General features: G+C 42.5%; 2 protein-coding genes, 1 non-coding gene and 1 pseudogene across 9 annotated transcripts in view; 2 read left to right on the top strand and 2 right to left on the bottom strand.

Moving 5' to 3' along the window:
* The window catches only part of DLAT (dihydrolipoamide S-acetyltransferase), a 39,646-nt gene extending 29,043 nt beyond the window's left edge, over positions 1-10,603 (bottom strand). Inside the window, exons 1-5 of one of the 2 annotated variants that reach the window (XM_008020858.3) lie at positions 9,790-10,603; positions 9,247-9,348; positions 8,572-8,696; positions 8,268-8,421; positions 3,000-3,126 (exon numbers count right to left, since the gene is read on the bottom strand). In XM_008020858.3, the coding sequence (XP_008019049.1) occupies positions 3,000-3,126; positions 8,268-8,421; positions 8,572-8,696; positions 9,247-9,348; positions 9,790-10,068 (787 nt within the window). In that variant the 5' untranslated portion in view covers positions 10,069-10,603. The remainder of the gene's footprint in view (positions 1-2,999; positions 3,127-8,267; positions 8,422-8,571; positions 8,697-9,246; positions 9,349-9,789) is intronic. The other variant, XM_038005220.2, reaches the window with a different exon arrangement.
* On the top strand, positions 4,256-4,359 carry LOC119626693 (U6 spliceosomal RNA). Its single transcript, XR_005242836.2, has one exon. It is a non-coding gene; the product is annotated as a U6 spliceosomal RNA (small nuclear RNA).
* Positions 6,789-7,390, top strand: LOC140713188 (peptidyl-prolyl cis-trans isomerase H pseudogene; annotated as a pseudogene).
* A 2,791-nt stretch (positions 10,604-13,394) lies between the features above and the next one.
* Positions 13,395-17,491, bottom strand: part of DIXDC1 (DIX domain containing 1) — a 99,006-nt gene continuing 94,909 nt past the window's right edge. For all 6 annotated transcript variants that reach the window (XM_073021019.1, XM_073021013.1, XM_073021023.1 and 3 more), the window contains one exon: positions 13,395-17,028. In XM_073021019.1, coding sequence (XP_072877120.1) covers positions 16,948-17,028 — 81 coding nt within the window. In that variant the 3' untranslated portion in view covers positions 13,395-16,947. The remainder of the gene's footprint in view (positions 17,029-17,491) is intronic.

Here is a 17,491-nt window from a genome sequence, read left to right as displayed (position 1 = left end):
AAAGTTATTAAAAAATCTCCAAGGACAGACCCTATGCAGACTCATAAGACTCTAAGATGGAGCTGGAAGTCAGCTATGCTGCTAAAGATAAGAACCACATACATGCCAATTTAAGGGAGCTACCAACCTAGATATTAATGTTGGATTTCAGCCCTAAAAGCATCTTTGGAACTTTTCAAAGAGGTTATACTTGATATTATACCAAATATTTCAACACGAAGAATTACAGCTTTACTAGGATTTCTATGGTGTTCACAACTTACATTTTATTCAACTACTGCCTTCCTTGCAAAGAACTCAAACATTTAGGATTGCAAAAGTAAAACTAAAAGAAGCCATTGGCTTTCTGTACTGTTGTGCCTCTCTTTGATGAATCCTTCCATTTCCCAACTGAGAATACTCAATAAAAAATATGTTTAGGCCAGGCGCGGTGGCTCACACCTGTAATCCCAGCACTTTGGGAGGCCAAGGTGGATGGGTCACCTGAGGTCGGGAGTTCAAGACTAGCCTGACCAATGTGGAGAAACCCCATCTCTACTAAAAATATAAAATTAGCCAGGCGTGGTGGCGCATGCCTGTAATCCCAGCTACTCGGGAGGCTGAGGCAAGAAAATCACTTGAACCCGGGAGGTGGAGGTTACAGTGAGCCAAGATCGTGCCATTGCACTACAGCCTGGGCAACAAGAGTGAAACTCCATCTCAAAAAAAAAAGAATATACATACATATATATATTTAAAGCTGGGCACGGTGGTTCGCACCTGTTATCCCAGCACTTTGGGAGGCCGAGGTGGGTGGATCATCTGAGGTCAGAGTTCAAGACCAGGCTGGCCAACATGGTGAAACCCCATCTCTACTAAAAATACAAAAAATTAGACAGGCATGGTGGCAGGCGCCTGTAATCCCAGCTACTTGGGCAGCTGAGGCAGGAAAATTGCTTGAACCCGGGAGGCAGAGAATGCAGTGAGCCAAGATCATGCCATTGCACTCCATCCTGGGTGACAGAGCAAGACTGTGTCTCAAAAAAAAAAAAAAAAAAAAGGCTGGGAGCAGTGGTGGCTCACGTTTGTAATCCCAGGACTTTGGGAGGCCAAGGCAGGCATATCACAAGGTCAGAAGTTCAAGACCAGCCTGGCCAACATAGTGAAACCCCATTTCTACTAAAAATACAAAAATTAGCCAGGCGTGGTGGCATGCACCTGTAGTCCCAGCTACTCGGGAGGCTCAGGCAGGAGAATCGCTTGAACCCAGGAGGCAGAGGTTGTGATAGGCTGAGATCGCACCACTGCACTCCAGCCTGGACAACAGAGTAAGACTCCGTCTCAAAAATAAATAAAATATTTAAAATGAAAAGGCTCCTGGGCCACAACAGACTTCAAAGTTCAACCAAGGTAACACTTCTCTAGTGACGAGTCTCTACAGTGACACTGGTATTCAAGTTAAATGGTGAAGCAGAACTATTGTTTCCAAAGTTTCTGTGTTTTTAAGAAACAGAATCCCTTCTTCAAATAAAATTTATGGGGAAGCACAAAATACAGAAAGATAAAAAAGAACTGCTCTGCTGGAAGTAAGGGAGGGAGGCAGGGCATTATACGGTCTTGCTCTTTAATTTCCCCTTTGGCCCAAGGTGCCTTTAAGGAATGATGGGATTTGAAGAACACAATCTGAAAACAACCACAGCAGAGGATGCCCAGTACCTCCCATTACATCTTTGGGAAAGGCTTTCCTTTAGTCCGGGTGCGGTGGCTTATGCCTGTAATCTCAGCACTTTGGGAGGCCAAGGCAGGCAGATCACCTGAGGTCAAGGAGCTCGAGACCAGCCTGGCTAACATGGTGAAACCCTGTCCCTACTAAAAATGCAAAAAATTAACCAGGTGTTGTGGTGCATGCCTGTAGTCCCAGTTACTTGGGAGGCTGAGGCAGGAAAATTGCTTGAACCCAGGAGGCAGAGCTTGCAGTGAGCCGAGATCGCACCACTGTACCCAAGCCTGGGTGACAGAGCAAAACTCTGTCTCAAAAAAAAAAAAAAAAAAAAAAGGTGCAGAGAGAAGAAATTCATAATACCTACAAATATCCATTTAAAAAAATCATAAATATATGACTGTCTATATGGGTTTTATTTTTTAGCCTAAAAATGAATTAAGAAGGAGATATATGGACATATGACATCTCTGAATATATATATATATTACACATGTACATTCTATCAGTCATTCTCAAACTATGAAAACAATCTTAACCCTGGTTTCAGTTTTCCCTCAAAGCCATCTTAAATTCTTTCCTATTATCCTGCCATGGAAGTGATTTTCTGCTGTTTCTTCTTGCCTTCCCTTGCCTAGTTTAGACAACAGCAGTTCTGATATAGCTTCTCAGTAACATAGTAAGGCCAGGAAGCAAACTTGGGCCTAAAAATAATCTGTGAATTGACAGATTTATTGCCTTTAATTCAATGAGTGCAGGATGGAACTGACAAATCCGACTACACATTATTTTTGTTATAAATTATTCTCAGCCAGGAACATGGGCTCACGCTTGGAGTCCCAGCACTTTGGGAGGCCAAGGCAGGAGGATCGCTTGAGCCAGGAGTTCAAAACCACCCTGGGTAACAAAGTGAGACCCTATCTCTACAAAAAATTTTAAAAATCAGCTGAGTGTGGTGGTTCAGGCCTGTAGTCCTAGCTACTCGGGAGGTTAAAGCAGGAGGATCGTTTGGGCGTAAGCCCAGGAGTTCGAGGCTACAATGAGCTATGATCTTGCCACTGCACTCCAGCCTGGGCAACAGATTAAGACCCTGTCTCAAAAATAAGCAAATAAACAAATAAATAAGAACTTAAGAATAAATATAACTAAATAGAAATAAAATATTCTGTCCCAGAAAATGAATCCTAAGAATTAAAAAGTTTTCATATTATCTCACTCACTCATTATAGGAAAGAATGGCAATCCTCTTCCTCATTGGGAAACTCAGTGCCTCAACCATTAAGAGCTGAAGAAATCTCACCTATAGTGGCTTTGTCAGTCTCTATCTCTGCCAATAAGTCTCCTTCACTTAGCTTCTCACCCACTTTTTTTTCCCATCTCTGAACTGTGCCCATGGTCATGGTGGGAGAGAGGGCAGGAAGAAGTACCTGTAGAAACATACACATATTATTGCTTAATACCAGGACGACTTCTACATAGTAACAGTCTGGCAGGTTTATATAGTTTTCATAGAATGATGGTGACTATGATAATCCAAATACTCATCACGGCAAAAGCTTCGCACCTCAATAGCTTCCCACCAGGAAAATCATCCTTCAAATCTCACTCTGACCCATACTCTTATACTCTCACCCATACTCTGACACACACTCCAAGTTAAATGCAACAAGCAGATGGGAAAGATTTCTTTCAGACAGTCAAAATTAATTCCTCAATATCTAAGTATGGAGTATCTTTTCATCTACTTTTATTTTTATATTTATTTTTATTTTGAGACAGAGTCTTACTCTGTCGTCCAGGCTGGAGTGCAACGGCACAATCTCGGCTCACTGCAACCTCCACCTCCTGGATTCAAGTGATTCTCCTGCCTCAGCCTCCCGAGTAGCTGGGATTACAGGCAGGTGCCACCATGACCACTAATTTTTGTATTTTTGTAGAGATGGGGTTTTACCATGCTGGCCAGGTTGGTCTCGGAACACCTGTCCTCAAGTAATCTGCCCGCCCTGGCCTCCCAAAGTGCTGGGATTACAGGCGTGAGCCACCACACCCAGACTTCTTTTTTTTTTTTAACCAAGAAGTTTTTCATTTTCACAAAATGACTTTGGTCCAATCCATTCTGTTAAAATTTTACTGCACTCTGTACTTAGCATCTACTTATTTTTTACCCACAGGAAACTGCATTTGTCCCAACCTTCCCAGATATCTTTCCAAGATAAAAACGTAATATTGGCCGGGCGTGGTGGCTCAAGCCTGTAATCCCAGCACTTTGGGAGGCCGAGACGGGCGGATCACGAGGTCAGGAGATCGAGACCATCCTGGCTAACATGGTGAAACCCTGTCTCTACTAAAAAAAATACAAAAAACTAGCCGGGCGCGGTGGCGGGCGCCTGTAGTCCCAGCTACTCGGGAGGCTGAGGCAGGAGAATGGCCTGAACCCGGGAGGCGGAGCTTGCAGTGAGCTGAGATCTGGCCACTGCACTCCAGCCTGGGCGACAGAGCGAGACTCCTTCTCAAAAAAAAAAAAAAAAAAAAAACCATAATATTAAGAACTGTTCTGTGCTCACTTCAGCAACACATATACTAAACTTGGAACGATACAAAGATTAGCATGGCTCCTGCGCAAGGACAACAAACAAATTCGTGAAGCATTCCATATAAAAAAAAAACAAAACTGCTCTTTGGTGACAACAGTTAATAACAATGTATTGTATTCTTGTAAATTCCTACAATCTTGTAGATTTTTAAGTGTCCTAAAAGATAAGTCTGTAAAGTAATGCATATATAAATTAGCTCAATTTAGCCATTCCACAATATATACATATTTCAGAACTTGTTGCATATAATATATACACATAGAATTCTTACATAGAATTTTATTTGATAATTTTTTTTTTTTGAGACGGAGTCTTACTCTGGTGCCCAGCCTGGAGTGCAGTGGCGCAATGATCATTTTAAAAAATAAAACAGGAGGCCAGGCACAGTTGCTCACATCTGTAATCCCAGCACTTTGGGAGGCCAAGAATCACTTGGGAGGGGCAGATCACTTGAGGCCAGGAGTTCAAGATCAGCCTGGCCAACGTGGCAAAACCCCACCTCTACTAAAAATACCAAAATTAGCTGGGCTTGGTGACACCTGCCTGTAGTCCCAGCTACTGAGGAGGCTGGGGCATGAGAATCGCAAAAGCTGAAGTGAGCTAAGATCGTGCCACGACACTCCAGCCATGGTGACAGAGCAAGACTGTGTCAAAAAAAAAAAAAAAAACAAAACAAACCAGGAAAGACCAGGCATGATGGCTCATGCCTACAATCTCAGCGTTTTGGTAGGCTGATGCAGGAGGATCACTTGAGCCCAGGAGTCCACGACCAGACTGAGCAACATGGTGTAACCTCGTCTCTTAAAAAAAAAAAAAGATTAGCTGGGCATGGTGGCATGCGCCTGCAGTCACAGCTTCTTGCGAGGCTGAGGTGGGAGGATGGCTTGAGCCCAGGTCAAGGCGGTAGTGAGCTAAGATTGCACTACTGCACTCCAGCCTGGGTGAACAGTGAGATCCTGTCTCAAAAAATAAAACAGCCAGGCGTGGTGGTGTGTGCCTGTATTCCCAGCTACTCGGGAGGCTGAGGCAGGAGAATTGCTTGAACCCAGGAGGCAGAGGTTGCAGTGAGCCAAAATCACACCACTGCACTCCAGCCTAGGTGATGGACTGAGACCCTGTTTCAAAAAAATAAATAAATAAAAATAAAAAACCGGCCGGGCACGGTGGCTCAAGCCTGTAATCCCAGCACTTTGGGAGGCCGAGACGGGCGGATCACGAGGTCAGGAGATCGAGACCATCCTGGCTAACACGGTGAAACCCCGTCTCTACTAAAATACAAAAAAAATTAGCCGGGCGAGGTGGCGGGTGCCTGTACTCCCAGCTACTCGGGAGGCTGAGGCAGGAGAATGGCGTGAACTCGGGAGGCGGGGCTTGCAGGGAGCTGAGATCCGGCCACTGCACTCCAGCCTGGGCAACAGAGCCAGACTCCGTCTCCAAAATAAAATAAAATAAAATAAAATAAAATAAAATAAAATAAATAAAATAAAATAAAATAAAAAACCAGGGGGAAAAAAAGCCCTGTTTTTATAATAGCCATTTCCACCCCAATAAAATCCAAACATCAGAATGCCTATCTAAATTTAAAATTGCTTTACTATTTATATGGCTTGTGTGTCCACTGAATTTGGATTCATTTGCTATCCTCTTTGTCTTCTGTATCTGATTAGCAACAGGGTTATGTGGAGGGGAAAATAATTTCAATTGAAGATGTTTCTAGAGAGGGGAAAAAAATTAAGACAAGTCTTAGAAAAAAAATTGTAAGTGCTTTTTTTGTTCAGAATTTGCCATCTTCATCTGCTTCTTAAGAAACAGTGAAGTCAATAATCTCTATACAGTATCTTAAAGAATAATATCAGAGATTCAGAATCCAATTCAGTATCTTAAAGAATAATTAAGGTAAAACCCTAACACATGCACACAAAGCTACAGACACAAAGTAAAGGAAAATTAAGTCAGTCTTGTATCATGAGACAGAATCTGCCAAACAGCATATAATACATGTGTGAACTGAACACCAGGCAAAAATCCTAAATGATTGTTACTAACAAACCATGGAGTAGAACATTATTTCCAAAGAAGAAAATGATTCCCATACAAAAATTTCTACAAATAAACTAGATTCAGGAGAAATGCTAGTCAGAATTATTTAGAAAAGGATGGCTGGATTTTTATCCACTTGTAACATCTAAAGCACACAAATATACAGAAGATAACCCTAATACCTAATAAATTGACTTAGTTTCTTAGAAACTGATTTAGTTAGCACAATCAACAGTGATTACATTCACTGCCTTCAACTTTGTTGCAACGCTATTACATATGTGTATCTTACACTTAATTTTTATCAGTTTTCTCATTTATTAATACTACTGGATTACTTCACCTACTCTTGGAAAATAGATCACCACATGTCAAAAGAACACCAATTGGGGACTTTCATTCAACAGACAGCACTTGACACCTATGATACAGCTTGGATGTTTGTCCCCTCCAAATCTCACGCTGAAATACGATCCCCGACTTCTGCTTCCAGGTCGGAGGCATGGTGGTGGCAAATTCAAGCCCTGCTAACCCCATGGTGTTCTTTGATGTCAGCAATGGCAGTCAGGAAGTTGGCCGCACAAAGATCAAGCTCTTTGCAGAGTTGTGCCTAAGATGGCCGAGAACTTTGCGCAGTTCTACACTAGAGAATTCAGAAAAGACGGGGTTCCAAGAGGATACAAAGGAAGCTCTTTCCACAGGGTCATAAAGGATTTCATGACTCAGGGTGGAGATTTTGTTACTGGAAATGGTATTGGAGTCGCCAGTAATTACCAGGAGCCATTTGCAGACAAAAATTTTAAACTTAAGACACTCAGCTCCAGGCCTGCTTTCCGTGGCAAACAGTGGTTCCAGTACAAATGGCTGTCAGTTCTTTATCACCTGCTCTAAGTGCGATTGGCTGGATGGGAAGCATATAATGTTTGGAAAACTCATCGATGGACTTCTAGTGATGAGAAAGATTGAGAATGTTCCCACAGGCCCTAACAATAAGCCCAAGCTACCTGTGGTGATCTCAAAGTGTGAGGAGATGCGGTCCAGACCAAAACTGAATTAGGCCTTCCCTTCTTCTTGGTGGTATTCTTGAGTAAGATAATCCGGACTGGCCCCTGTGTTTGCTTCCCTACCTGCTGCTGCCCCATTTGATCAAGAGACCCTGGAAGTATCGGAAATTCAGAATCCAAGATTGTGTAAATAAAGATTTTTTTCTATGTGGAAAAAAAAAAAAAGAAATATGATCCCCAGTGTTAGAGATGGGGTCTGGTGGGAGGTGTCTGGGTGTTGGAGGAGGATCCCTCATGAATGGCTTGGTGCATGCCCCATGGTAATGAGTTAAGGGGAAATCTTATTGCTTTGAAGAGCCTGGTACCCACTCCCCTCTGTCTCTTGCACCCTCTCTCATTATGTAACACACCACCCTTCCCCTTTCCCTTCCACCTTCCACCATGATTGTAAGCTTCCTGAGGCCACAAGAGAAACAGATGCTGGCACCGTGCTTCTTGTACAGCCTGCAGAACCATGAGCTAAATAAACCTTTTTTTCTTTACAAATTACCCAGCCCTAGGTATTTCTTTATGCCAGAGTAAAACAGACTAACACAGCCTACTATAAACTCTAATTATACAAGCAATAGATGTTAGTAAAAATCATCCTCAAGATCTGTAATGTAATGTTCTTGAATGAAAAGTGCCACGAATTACCCTGTGTACTACACTGAGGCTGAGAAAGGTTACAGGAACTGTTCAAGTTCTTACAACTGGAAATAACAACTAGGAAGAAAAGTTGTCAATCTTCATGTTTAAATTTCTATATACTCCCAAATGACAAGACCTAACTAACCACATTTAATGTCAGTTTCCAAGATCTAGTAGCCATCTATGAAAAAAAGTAAGTAATAAATCACCTAGAGCAAACACTCAAAGGCTGAGCCTCACCTGCATGTGAGGGGGATATGAGCTACCAGGAGCCTGAGCAGAAGGTACAGGTGGTGAAGCAGTGGCAGCAGGGGTTGGTGCTGGGGTCGCCTGTGGGGTAGGTGCTGGCGAGGAATCCAATGTATAATTTTTAAAAGCCTCAATATCTTCAGGCCTAAGGAAGAGAAAGAATGCATAAATATAATGGGCAGATTCAACTTTCACAAAAGTAGTCTTAAAAATAGTCTTTAACTCCTAATTCTCAATTCTGGGTAAAATACTCCACCAAGCAATGAAGTTCCATAATTATGAGTGCACTACTCACTTGCCAACTGTGATACAGATGATCGCTCCAATGGGAACATCCCTGGTACCTTCAGCAACAAGTATCTTTGCCATATAACACTCCTCCAGGCTCTCAAATCCAACAGTGGCTTTATCAGTTTCAACCTTTTAACACAAAAAGCAGCAGCTCAGGTTTATACTGTCGGTATGTAGTTTATTAGCTTGTGTCTAGAATTTTTTTTTCTTGAGACAGAGAGTCTCACTCTGTCGCCAAGGCTGCAGTGCAGTGGTGCAATCTCGGCTCACTGCAACCTCCCCGTCCCACGTTCAAGCGATTCTCCTGCCTCAGTCTACCAAGTAGCTAGGATTACAGGCACAGGCCGCCATGCCCAGCAGATTTTTGTATTTTTAGCAGAGACTGGGTTTCACCATGTTGGCCAGCTTGGCCTCTGTGTCTAGAATGATACAGTTCATGTGACGATAAGGCCACTACGACAGATTTGAAAGAAGAAATTACTTTAGAAACGCCTTGGCTAAGTATCAGTTTGGCCAGCTGCTGACAACTTATCCAACCAATCTTGTCTAACATCAAGTTGTGAAAAACACTTCAGTTTCTTAAACAAAGGGGTAACTACACATCCAGAAAGTCAATGTTCAGCCAATTCGGCAAAGCCAGTCTCTTCGAACTCATCTCCGTTATTTTAAAACAACTTACTTCTGCAATTAGGTCACCTTCGTTGATTTTGTCCCCTTCTTTTTTTTCCCAACGGGCTATGGTGCCTGCCTGCATTGTGGGGGAAAGAGAAGGCAATGGAACCTGGAAGAGAAAAAGAAGAAACATTAAATTTTTAAAGGGCTACCTAACTCTCAGTCTGGCTTAAGATTTCATTCAATTCAATTTCATGCAAAGTGTATCCAGTTCCATTACACACTGGGAACTAGGGATACCAAGGCAGTTCCTGCCCATGAGAAGTTAGTAATTTCCAGTGACAGGCTTTCTCCTCCACAGTCCTACGGGTCTCACAAAGCATGAACCTCGGCAGATAATTGGATACAGCCCCAGTCTAGAAGTTCCCCTTTCAACGGAATAGATCATGAGAGGGAAGCTAAAGAGCCAAAGCTGACTACTGGACAAAGGACGAAAGCAGATACTGGGAATGGTTGGAGGATCAATGAGGCCTCTCAAGGAGGATCCTACAGGCATCCAGTCAGCTCTGAAGGACAACGGGGATCCGAGAAGGGCGGATCTAGGGCTCACCTTCTGATGCGGGGGAAGACTGTAACAGCGGCGGCCAGGCGACCCCAAAAGCTGCAGCAGTAGGCGGTTCCGCGGCGTGGCCCTAGAGCTGGGGGTCCAGCCGCACAGTGCCCGGACCCCTCCATACCCTGTAGTCGCGCTGCTGCGACGAGCCGGAGCCGGGCCAAATCGCGAGGACACTCGTGGAGTTCCGGGTACCTCCTGCAAGACCGTCCACCGAGCCTCGAGTCCCGCCCATGGGGCTACATTCTGGGCCCGTCGCGCACAGACGCGCCACATAGTGCCACCAACCCCCCACACCCCAACACCAACGCCGTCTCCGGAGTGACCTCTCCAACAGCAGCGCGGCTTTGCCGTCAGCCACGCCGCACAGCCGCACGTTGTCGTAAAATGGTGCCCGCAGGTTTACTCCACCCGCTCCCCAGGCCAGAGATGCGCGGCACGCAGGCTCTTCCTCTCCTGAGCGGGAACGAGGGGCACTCACGCGGCAGGGGCGTTCCAGAGGGGCCTATGCGGGCGCAGGTTGGGGACAAATAACAGACGGAAAGGGGTGGAAAGTGGTAGGTTCCTAGGGGAGGCATCCGAAAGGGTGAGACGGGGCCTAAGACATAGGAAGGGCACGACTGAGAGGGAGGGGCCTAAAAAGGCACAGAGACGAGGGTTAATTGCGGCCGAGTGGCCTGAGAGTCTGGGCCGAGGGGCGTGGCCAAGCTTTCTGGAAAAGCTGGAAGTGAGCCCGGGAACTGGCTAGGGCAGTGGGAGCCTCAGGCCAAAGGGCGGGGGGTCTTGAAGCGCTGGGGTGGTGAAGGAGCCGGGAACCGCCCGCTAGGAAATCGAGGGGTCCAGCGCGGTGACCTCTGCTTCTGCGCATCCGAAGGGGGAAGGACTGGGCCCCGCCCCGCGGAGGCTGTACTGGTTGCAAAGATTTCATTTCAGGTTTGTAGCCCAAGTGGAAAGTGGAGTGAACAGGTGTTCCATCCAGCCAGGTGGTATGAAAGGCAGCCCAGAGGAAGAAACATTCCCGCATTCCTGTATACTGTAGCAAGATTAAGCATATTCCCTGTATAAAGATATAGGTTTACAAAACAGGTTTGTGTTACCCCCTAACACCATAGAATTCTTTTAAGTAACCAAAAGCTTCGTTATGTTTCAAATGTTTGCTACCAAAACTTAACTGTAAGCTGTTGAAGGCAGGAAGAGTGTCTGCGTGGTTCTTCCAGGTAGCCCCAGAGCTTAGTATCCACTAAATAGCGGGGGCTGATTGTGTCTTTGGAATCAATGAACAAAAAGTCACCTAGACGTTTTGTTAGGTACGCTTCTCTTATAAAGTTGTCTTTTAATTAGGAAACATATCGTTTCTGAACTGAAGGTGACATTAAGGAGGAAGCATATGCTGTGTATCACCGCCTCCCCAGTGTACAGATGGTTAGAGAACACCAAGAACAAAAGAAGAAGTTGGAGGGAAAAAAATTGTTTAAAACAAGATTTTAGCCAGGAGCGGTGGTGCATGCCTGTAGTCCCAGCAATTCTTGAGAGGCTGAGGTTGGGGAATCACTTGAGCCCAAGAGTTTGAGACCGGCCTGGGCAGCATAGTGAGACAACCATCTCTAAAAAAAAAAATTTTTTTTAAAATCCTAATCTTGCTAACAATTAATTTGGAAAAGTAAAACAGATTGGATATACTGTTCCATGCCTACTTAAATTGGAATGTTTAAGCAGGTACAGTTGCCTGTCAGAATAGTATGTAAGCAATATAATTGAGAAATATAAAATTTCCGGATTAAATGAAAAGGCTTATTTGAAATAATATGAAGAGGAGGGCAATTATATTGTTACAATTATGTGCAACTTATGAATTAACAATTGGAAGAAGCAATGGAAGAATAATTGTAATTAGTGAAAGGACTTATAAATTTTTACTATTATTTGGGGATGGTGTCTCACTGTCACCCAGGCTGGAGTGCAGTGGCATGATCCTGACTCACTGCAACCTCCACCTCCCAGGTTCAAGTGATTCTCCTGCCTCAGCCTCTCGAGTGCTGGGACTACAGGTACGTGCCACCATGCCGAGCTAATTTTGTATTTTTAGTAGATAGGGGGTTTCACCATGTTAGTAAGGCTGGTCTCAAACTCCGACTTCAGGTGATCCGCCCACCTCGGCCTCCCAAAGTGCTGAGATTACAGGGGTGAGCCACAAGCCCGCCCAGGACTTACAAATTATTATAAAAATGTTTGAGTTGGCTAAAACATCTTGCTGCTTTTGCTGCGTTTGAACTTAATAACTGTTTACGCGTTCATGTGAAGAGATCACCAACCAGGCTTTGTGTGAGCAACAAGGCTGTCTACCTCACCTGGGTGCAGGTGGGCTGAGTCCGAAAAAGGAGTCAGCAAGGGTGATGGGATTATCATGAGTTCTTACAGGTTTTGGGATAGGCGGTGGAGTTAAGAGCAATGTTTGGGGGCAGGGGGTGAAGCTCACCAAGTGCATTCTCAAGGGTGGGGAGAATTACAAAGAAACTTCTTAAGGGTGGGGGAGATTACAAAGTACATCGATCAGTTAGGGTGGGGCAGAAACAAATCACAATGGTGGAATATCATCAGTTAAGCTATTTTCACTTCTGTGGACCTTCAGTTGCTTTAGGCCATCTGGATGTATACGTGCAGGTCGCTGGGGATATGATGGCTTAGCTTGGGCTCAGAGGCCTGACAATAACTGGATCTAAATTAGCCTTTGGTATAAAGTATGAGGTGATCTGCAGGATCTGCTGTGCACTTAGGTATGCTTGCTTAAACCCTGTTTTGCATTTTTCACAGAATAGTGAGTTTGTGCCCTGAATATAGTTTTGACTTAAGTGTATCCAAATTATAGGAACGTATAGCTCAAACAGTCCAGAGATGGCAAGCTTACACCAGAGGTGGGCTAGCAATGTTTAGGTTTGTCAGATCAGTCCTGAGAGAACAAGCTTGAATTCTACTAAACAGATTGGATAAAGGAAATTATGGAAAAGGAGACTCAAGACTCAAAGGTTTGAAGTAGAGAGACTTAGAGAATGGTGGTATCACTGATACTGAGAAAGAGAAATTAGTTGGTAGTGAAAGATTTTGAGTTATGTACATATTTAATTTTAACATAATGGGATAGCAAATTAATAGTTGAAAATACATAATTGGAAGTCAAAGGCACTCAGGGATAAATAATTTAATATAGCAAACATTTAAGTTGAAGTGATAAGAGGCATTTAACAGGCAGCTTTCAAATGATTTGGGAATTCTGGTCATTTTAAATACACATTTCTGAAAGTTCTTAATGTTTGCATACATGACTTTTGTCATAGAGTTTATACTCTTGGGTTCTTATTTGTTTGCATGTTTACATATAATTTCAAAATAATTGCTAAATAAATTGTCCTTGAAATAGCCTATGTACTTACACAGAAATACTAATTGTAAAATATCTGTAGCAATAAAGTAATCCTTATCTCCACTCCACATAGTGAGTAAACATGCTACCAGGGAGATCACTTGAGGAAATTTGTTTTCACTAAATGTAAATGGCTTTATTGATTAATCTCATCAATAAACACAAGTGAAAATCATTAATGATATTTAGTTTGCAAACTCCATTTTATTCATAGTTCATGGTTTTTTAAATTAGTTCACAAATCTGGTACATACTGGCAGTTAAAACTGGTTATCACTTTCATAATCAGAAGCCTCTGGTGTAACAAAGTCTTCATGAAAACATATTGTAAAACAGGGAGAATACACAGTAATAATCTCTTTGAAAGCAATGGCTGCAAACATCCATGTTTCTAAGAAAATATAACTTTACATATATATGTATTTTAAGCAAGCTATACCTCTTACGTAAATTCAGACAGAATGAGTGTGCAATCATAATGCTTATTTTATGGAAACAGTGAAAATAATTTTAATTATGACCTAAATGCTTTTAAGTAATTACAGTCCTCTTGGATTGGATATAGAGTATAAAGATATTTTCCCTAATTTGCAACCATCCTGGTCAAAAAGAGCTGAAAAGTTGGTAAGTAGAATTGCCATTACCAAGTAAGTTTAAAACAAATTCTTCAAATTAAAAAATATAAAAATTGTAAAGTGTCCCAATCTCCCCAGCTAATTTAGGGAACTGAGCAAGAAGAGAACATTCTTCAGTTTTTAAATGACTTTTTTTTTTTTTTTTTTTTGGAGATGGGGTCCTGCTCTGTAGCCTAGGCTAGAGTGCAGTGGCATGATTAGCTCACGCAAACTCAAACTCCTGTGCTCAAGCAATCTTCCCACCTCAACCTCCTGAGTAGCTGTGACTACAGGTATGTGCCACCATCCCCAGCTACTTTTGTAATAAAATTTCTTGGTAGAGATGGAGTCTTGCTATGTTGCCCAGGTTGGTCTTGAACTCCTGGGCTCAAGCAGTCTTCCTGTGTCGGCCTCCCAAAGTGCTGGGATTACAGGCATGAGCCACCACACTCAGCCTTAAATGAAGATTTTTTAAGGAATTGAGCATTCAACTAAACTCGTTTTTGTGAGATGGTCATTTTGTTTTAACCTAACATGGTTTAGAGATTATTTTATGAACTCTTAAGCATTCTGGTTGCTCAGTTTTCTCAAAGAAATAGAGCTTTAGCAAGTAGCAAGACAAGCTACCCCACCAATGCCACCAGGGCACAATACTATGAGTGAGTCAGGAGGCCTCCTAGAATGCAGCCAAATAGGAAACTGTTCCAAACAGAATCAGTCTTGCATACTTCTGCTCAGAAGGCTCCTCTCGCTTTGGAAACTGGAATGAAAATCACCAACAGGATCCTCATTTTACACAGGAGTTATGAGAGGTACATCCTCTAGCAGAGATGCTTGGTCATGTACCTGTGGTATATGAGATTACCTAGCTAAAGGGGAAAAAAATGATCTCAGTGTTCTCCCATGAACTCAACTTTAGCTTGTTATGGAGGCACTGAGGCCATGCAGCTCCTTTTCCAAAAGACAGAGATAAAAGCCAAATAAGGTAGAGTACTTTGGAAATTTTCTCTGAAAAGTTAAAATTCCACGTAACAGTAAGACTGTTTGCTGAGAGAAAACTGACAAGTAAAAATTGGTTTAAGAGACAGACATTCAAGACAAACTGTACTGGAAATACAATAATGAATTTTGGCCTGATAGCCCTCATGCTGTCTTATAGCAAAACACTAAAATTCATGCAACAGAGAAACTGGTGACATGAGGACTTTTTCTCCAGACTTCCTGGGGAAAAACTGAGAGAATATACTATTTTCTTCTGTTTGCTTTCGAAATGAATTCTTTCTTTTGGCTGACTTTCCCAAACTTTCCCAATCGTTTCTGATGAAAAATTCTTCAATAGGAAAAGACCAGGTAAACTTACATGAAAGACATCAAGTGTCTTTTGAGCTCCTTCTCTCTGCCAGAGGAGCAATCAACTGGATTACACAAAACTACCTTCACAACTAAAACAGGTAGAGTTGGAACAGGAATTAGTTGTCATTAGTATACTCGTAATAAAATAAAGCTTGTTCTGAAACCACAAGGGGTGGTAAGAAGAGACTGTATAAAAGCTACTGGGTTCTCTAGAAAATGGATACAGTATACAGAATGTGAGAAGATACAGAACTCACACTCCAGTTATAAAAATAGACATGGTTCTCAGACAAAAAGCAAATGAGTACAAAAGAATTCTCCAAACATGAACTATTTTTAAAAGACACATCTATATAAAACAACAAGATGTCATCTCAGAGCTCTAAAGAGTAGTTTGTTGAGTGAGCCAGGGAGTGAAAAGGGGAGATGAATTGGAGACAGACAGGTCAAGAACCCAGAAGGGATGTGTCCTACTCTTGTGTTTGGCAGTGTACATTGGAGGTCACAGGCAGACATACTGCTTTTGGTAATACATAATATAAATAATAATGGCTGATTGGTTGATGGTGCTTGATGGATGAATGAGAAAACCCAGGTTATCAAATAATCTCTGCAGTTGAACTGTTAGCTTCTTCACTTGACAATGTTGCACATGAGAAATGATTCTAGGTTTTTTTTTACCCAGAATGATCCCTGCCATTCACAACTCATGCTCCACGCCCCATGGTTTCTATCGTGCCCTAAAGGATCAGCCTAGACTAAATACATAAATAGAAAATAACTGGCCTTGAAATGAGGAGGGGCAGACAAGTACTTCATGCTCAGTACTTATAAATCACAAAGAAATGCTGAAATTAATGGTCTGTCTCCTTTTACTACAAAGGAGATGCCATGAGTTAAAGTCATGAAACAAAGAAAGTCAAAAAGATATGGGTAGCAGCACCTTTCCATACCCGCCTGGATTTTCAAGGAGCTTTTCACTCCTTAGGCCTTTCAAACACAAAGTTCATCAGTTTGAAGAAAAAGAAATGGCTCTAAAGTTAAAGAGTCCCCAGAGAAAACTAACAGTACATAATAGGCCCTATGTGGGCAAAAGGACAAGCTGCAGAACCAGTTAAGACAGAAGAGGCAGCCCAAGGTCTTACTAAATTACAGTTTTAGCATAGTGTAGCACAATATGGGCAGCCCTTTTTCCATCCAAGCAACAATTCAGCACCATCCATGTCCGGTTCAAAAGATTACTGAAGACTGGGCTTTCATCTTTGGTACCACCTCATGAGTTATTCTTGGTTTGCAGTAGGTTCAAAGAAACAGAAAAGCTGGTACCTTTGCCTTGTCTGTGAGTACAAACGCTGGGACTCTGATTGCTGCAACCATTGAGGCCAATTAAAATAACACTGTAACACACAGGAGTGATGCATCCAATTCCTAGTTTCCAGATAATAGCAGCCATGCCCCTATAGAGGCGGGATCATCCATCCCCATCGTTTAAGGCCTTCGGTTTGTTGTCCTCAGAGTAGAATAGTACACTGTGTTCCCACGGACAAGGAACTCCAGATGAACCCATGGTCTACATTTGGACAGAATTTTAAGTACCAGATATGCCAGGCACAGAAATAGGACTGACCTGTGGCCATCATACTTGGAGAAGCTTCTGTTTTGGCATACAAACTAGAAACTTCTTAGCGTATTCTGGTTTTAGTTCCCTTTCCTGAGTGAAGCAGCCAGGGAGTGACCAGGTTCCATAAGCCCTCAGTCTGATACTTGGCATTAATTCTCTCCATGGTCTTCTTCCACCCAAGCTACAATTTTCCCTTCCCATCCAGGGATGGCATCATCATCATGGAAAATCTAGAGGAAAAAAAAAAAAGCCACAAGGAAAAACAGGGAATCTCACTCACTAAACAATTGCTGCTAATAAAAATAAGACCTTGAACATATAGAAGAAAGCCTTGAGTTAAGAGTCTGTGTCCCTTTGGTCTTGTCCCTAGAACTGCAACTGATATTTTATTTTTTTCTTAGATCCAGACCTATGAAATGGTTTTTAAAAATCCCTAATACTACTTTGCTTATAGAGATTTGTAAGAATTAATAAATTACCAATCACAAAGTACTTTGGGCTTCTTAGAGAAAAGAAGTAGTGTAAGTATTTTAAAAATGAGAAAGTGGAAAATTTAGGTACCAGGCAATATAAAGAAAGGGTGGGGAAAAAAGACTCAACATATTTCTCAGATGGCAGTTATTTTCATTAATTCATTCAACTCATTTCCTAAGCCACTAATAAAACAGGGTTATTAAAACATTTCACTGAGGA

This window comes from Chlorocebus sabaeus, chromosome 1, assembly GCF_047675955.1.
Source record: "Chlorocebus sabaeus isolate Y175 chromosome 1, mChlSab1.0.hap1, whole genome shotgun sequence".
Taxonomy (NCBI): domain Eukaryota; kingdom Metazoa; phylum Chordata; class Mammalia; order Primates; family Cercopithecidae; genus Chlorocebus; species Chlorocebus sabaeus.
The sequence above is the reverse complement of the archived record's forward strand: the minus strand, read 5'-3'. Positions and strand labels throughout refer to the sequence as shown.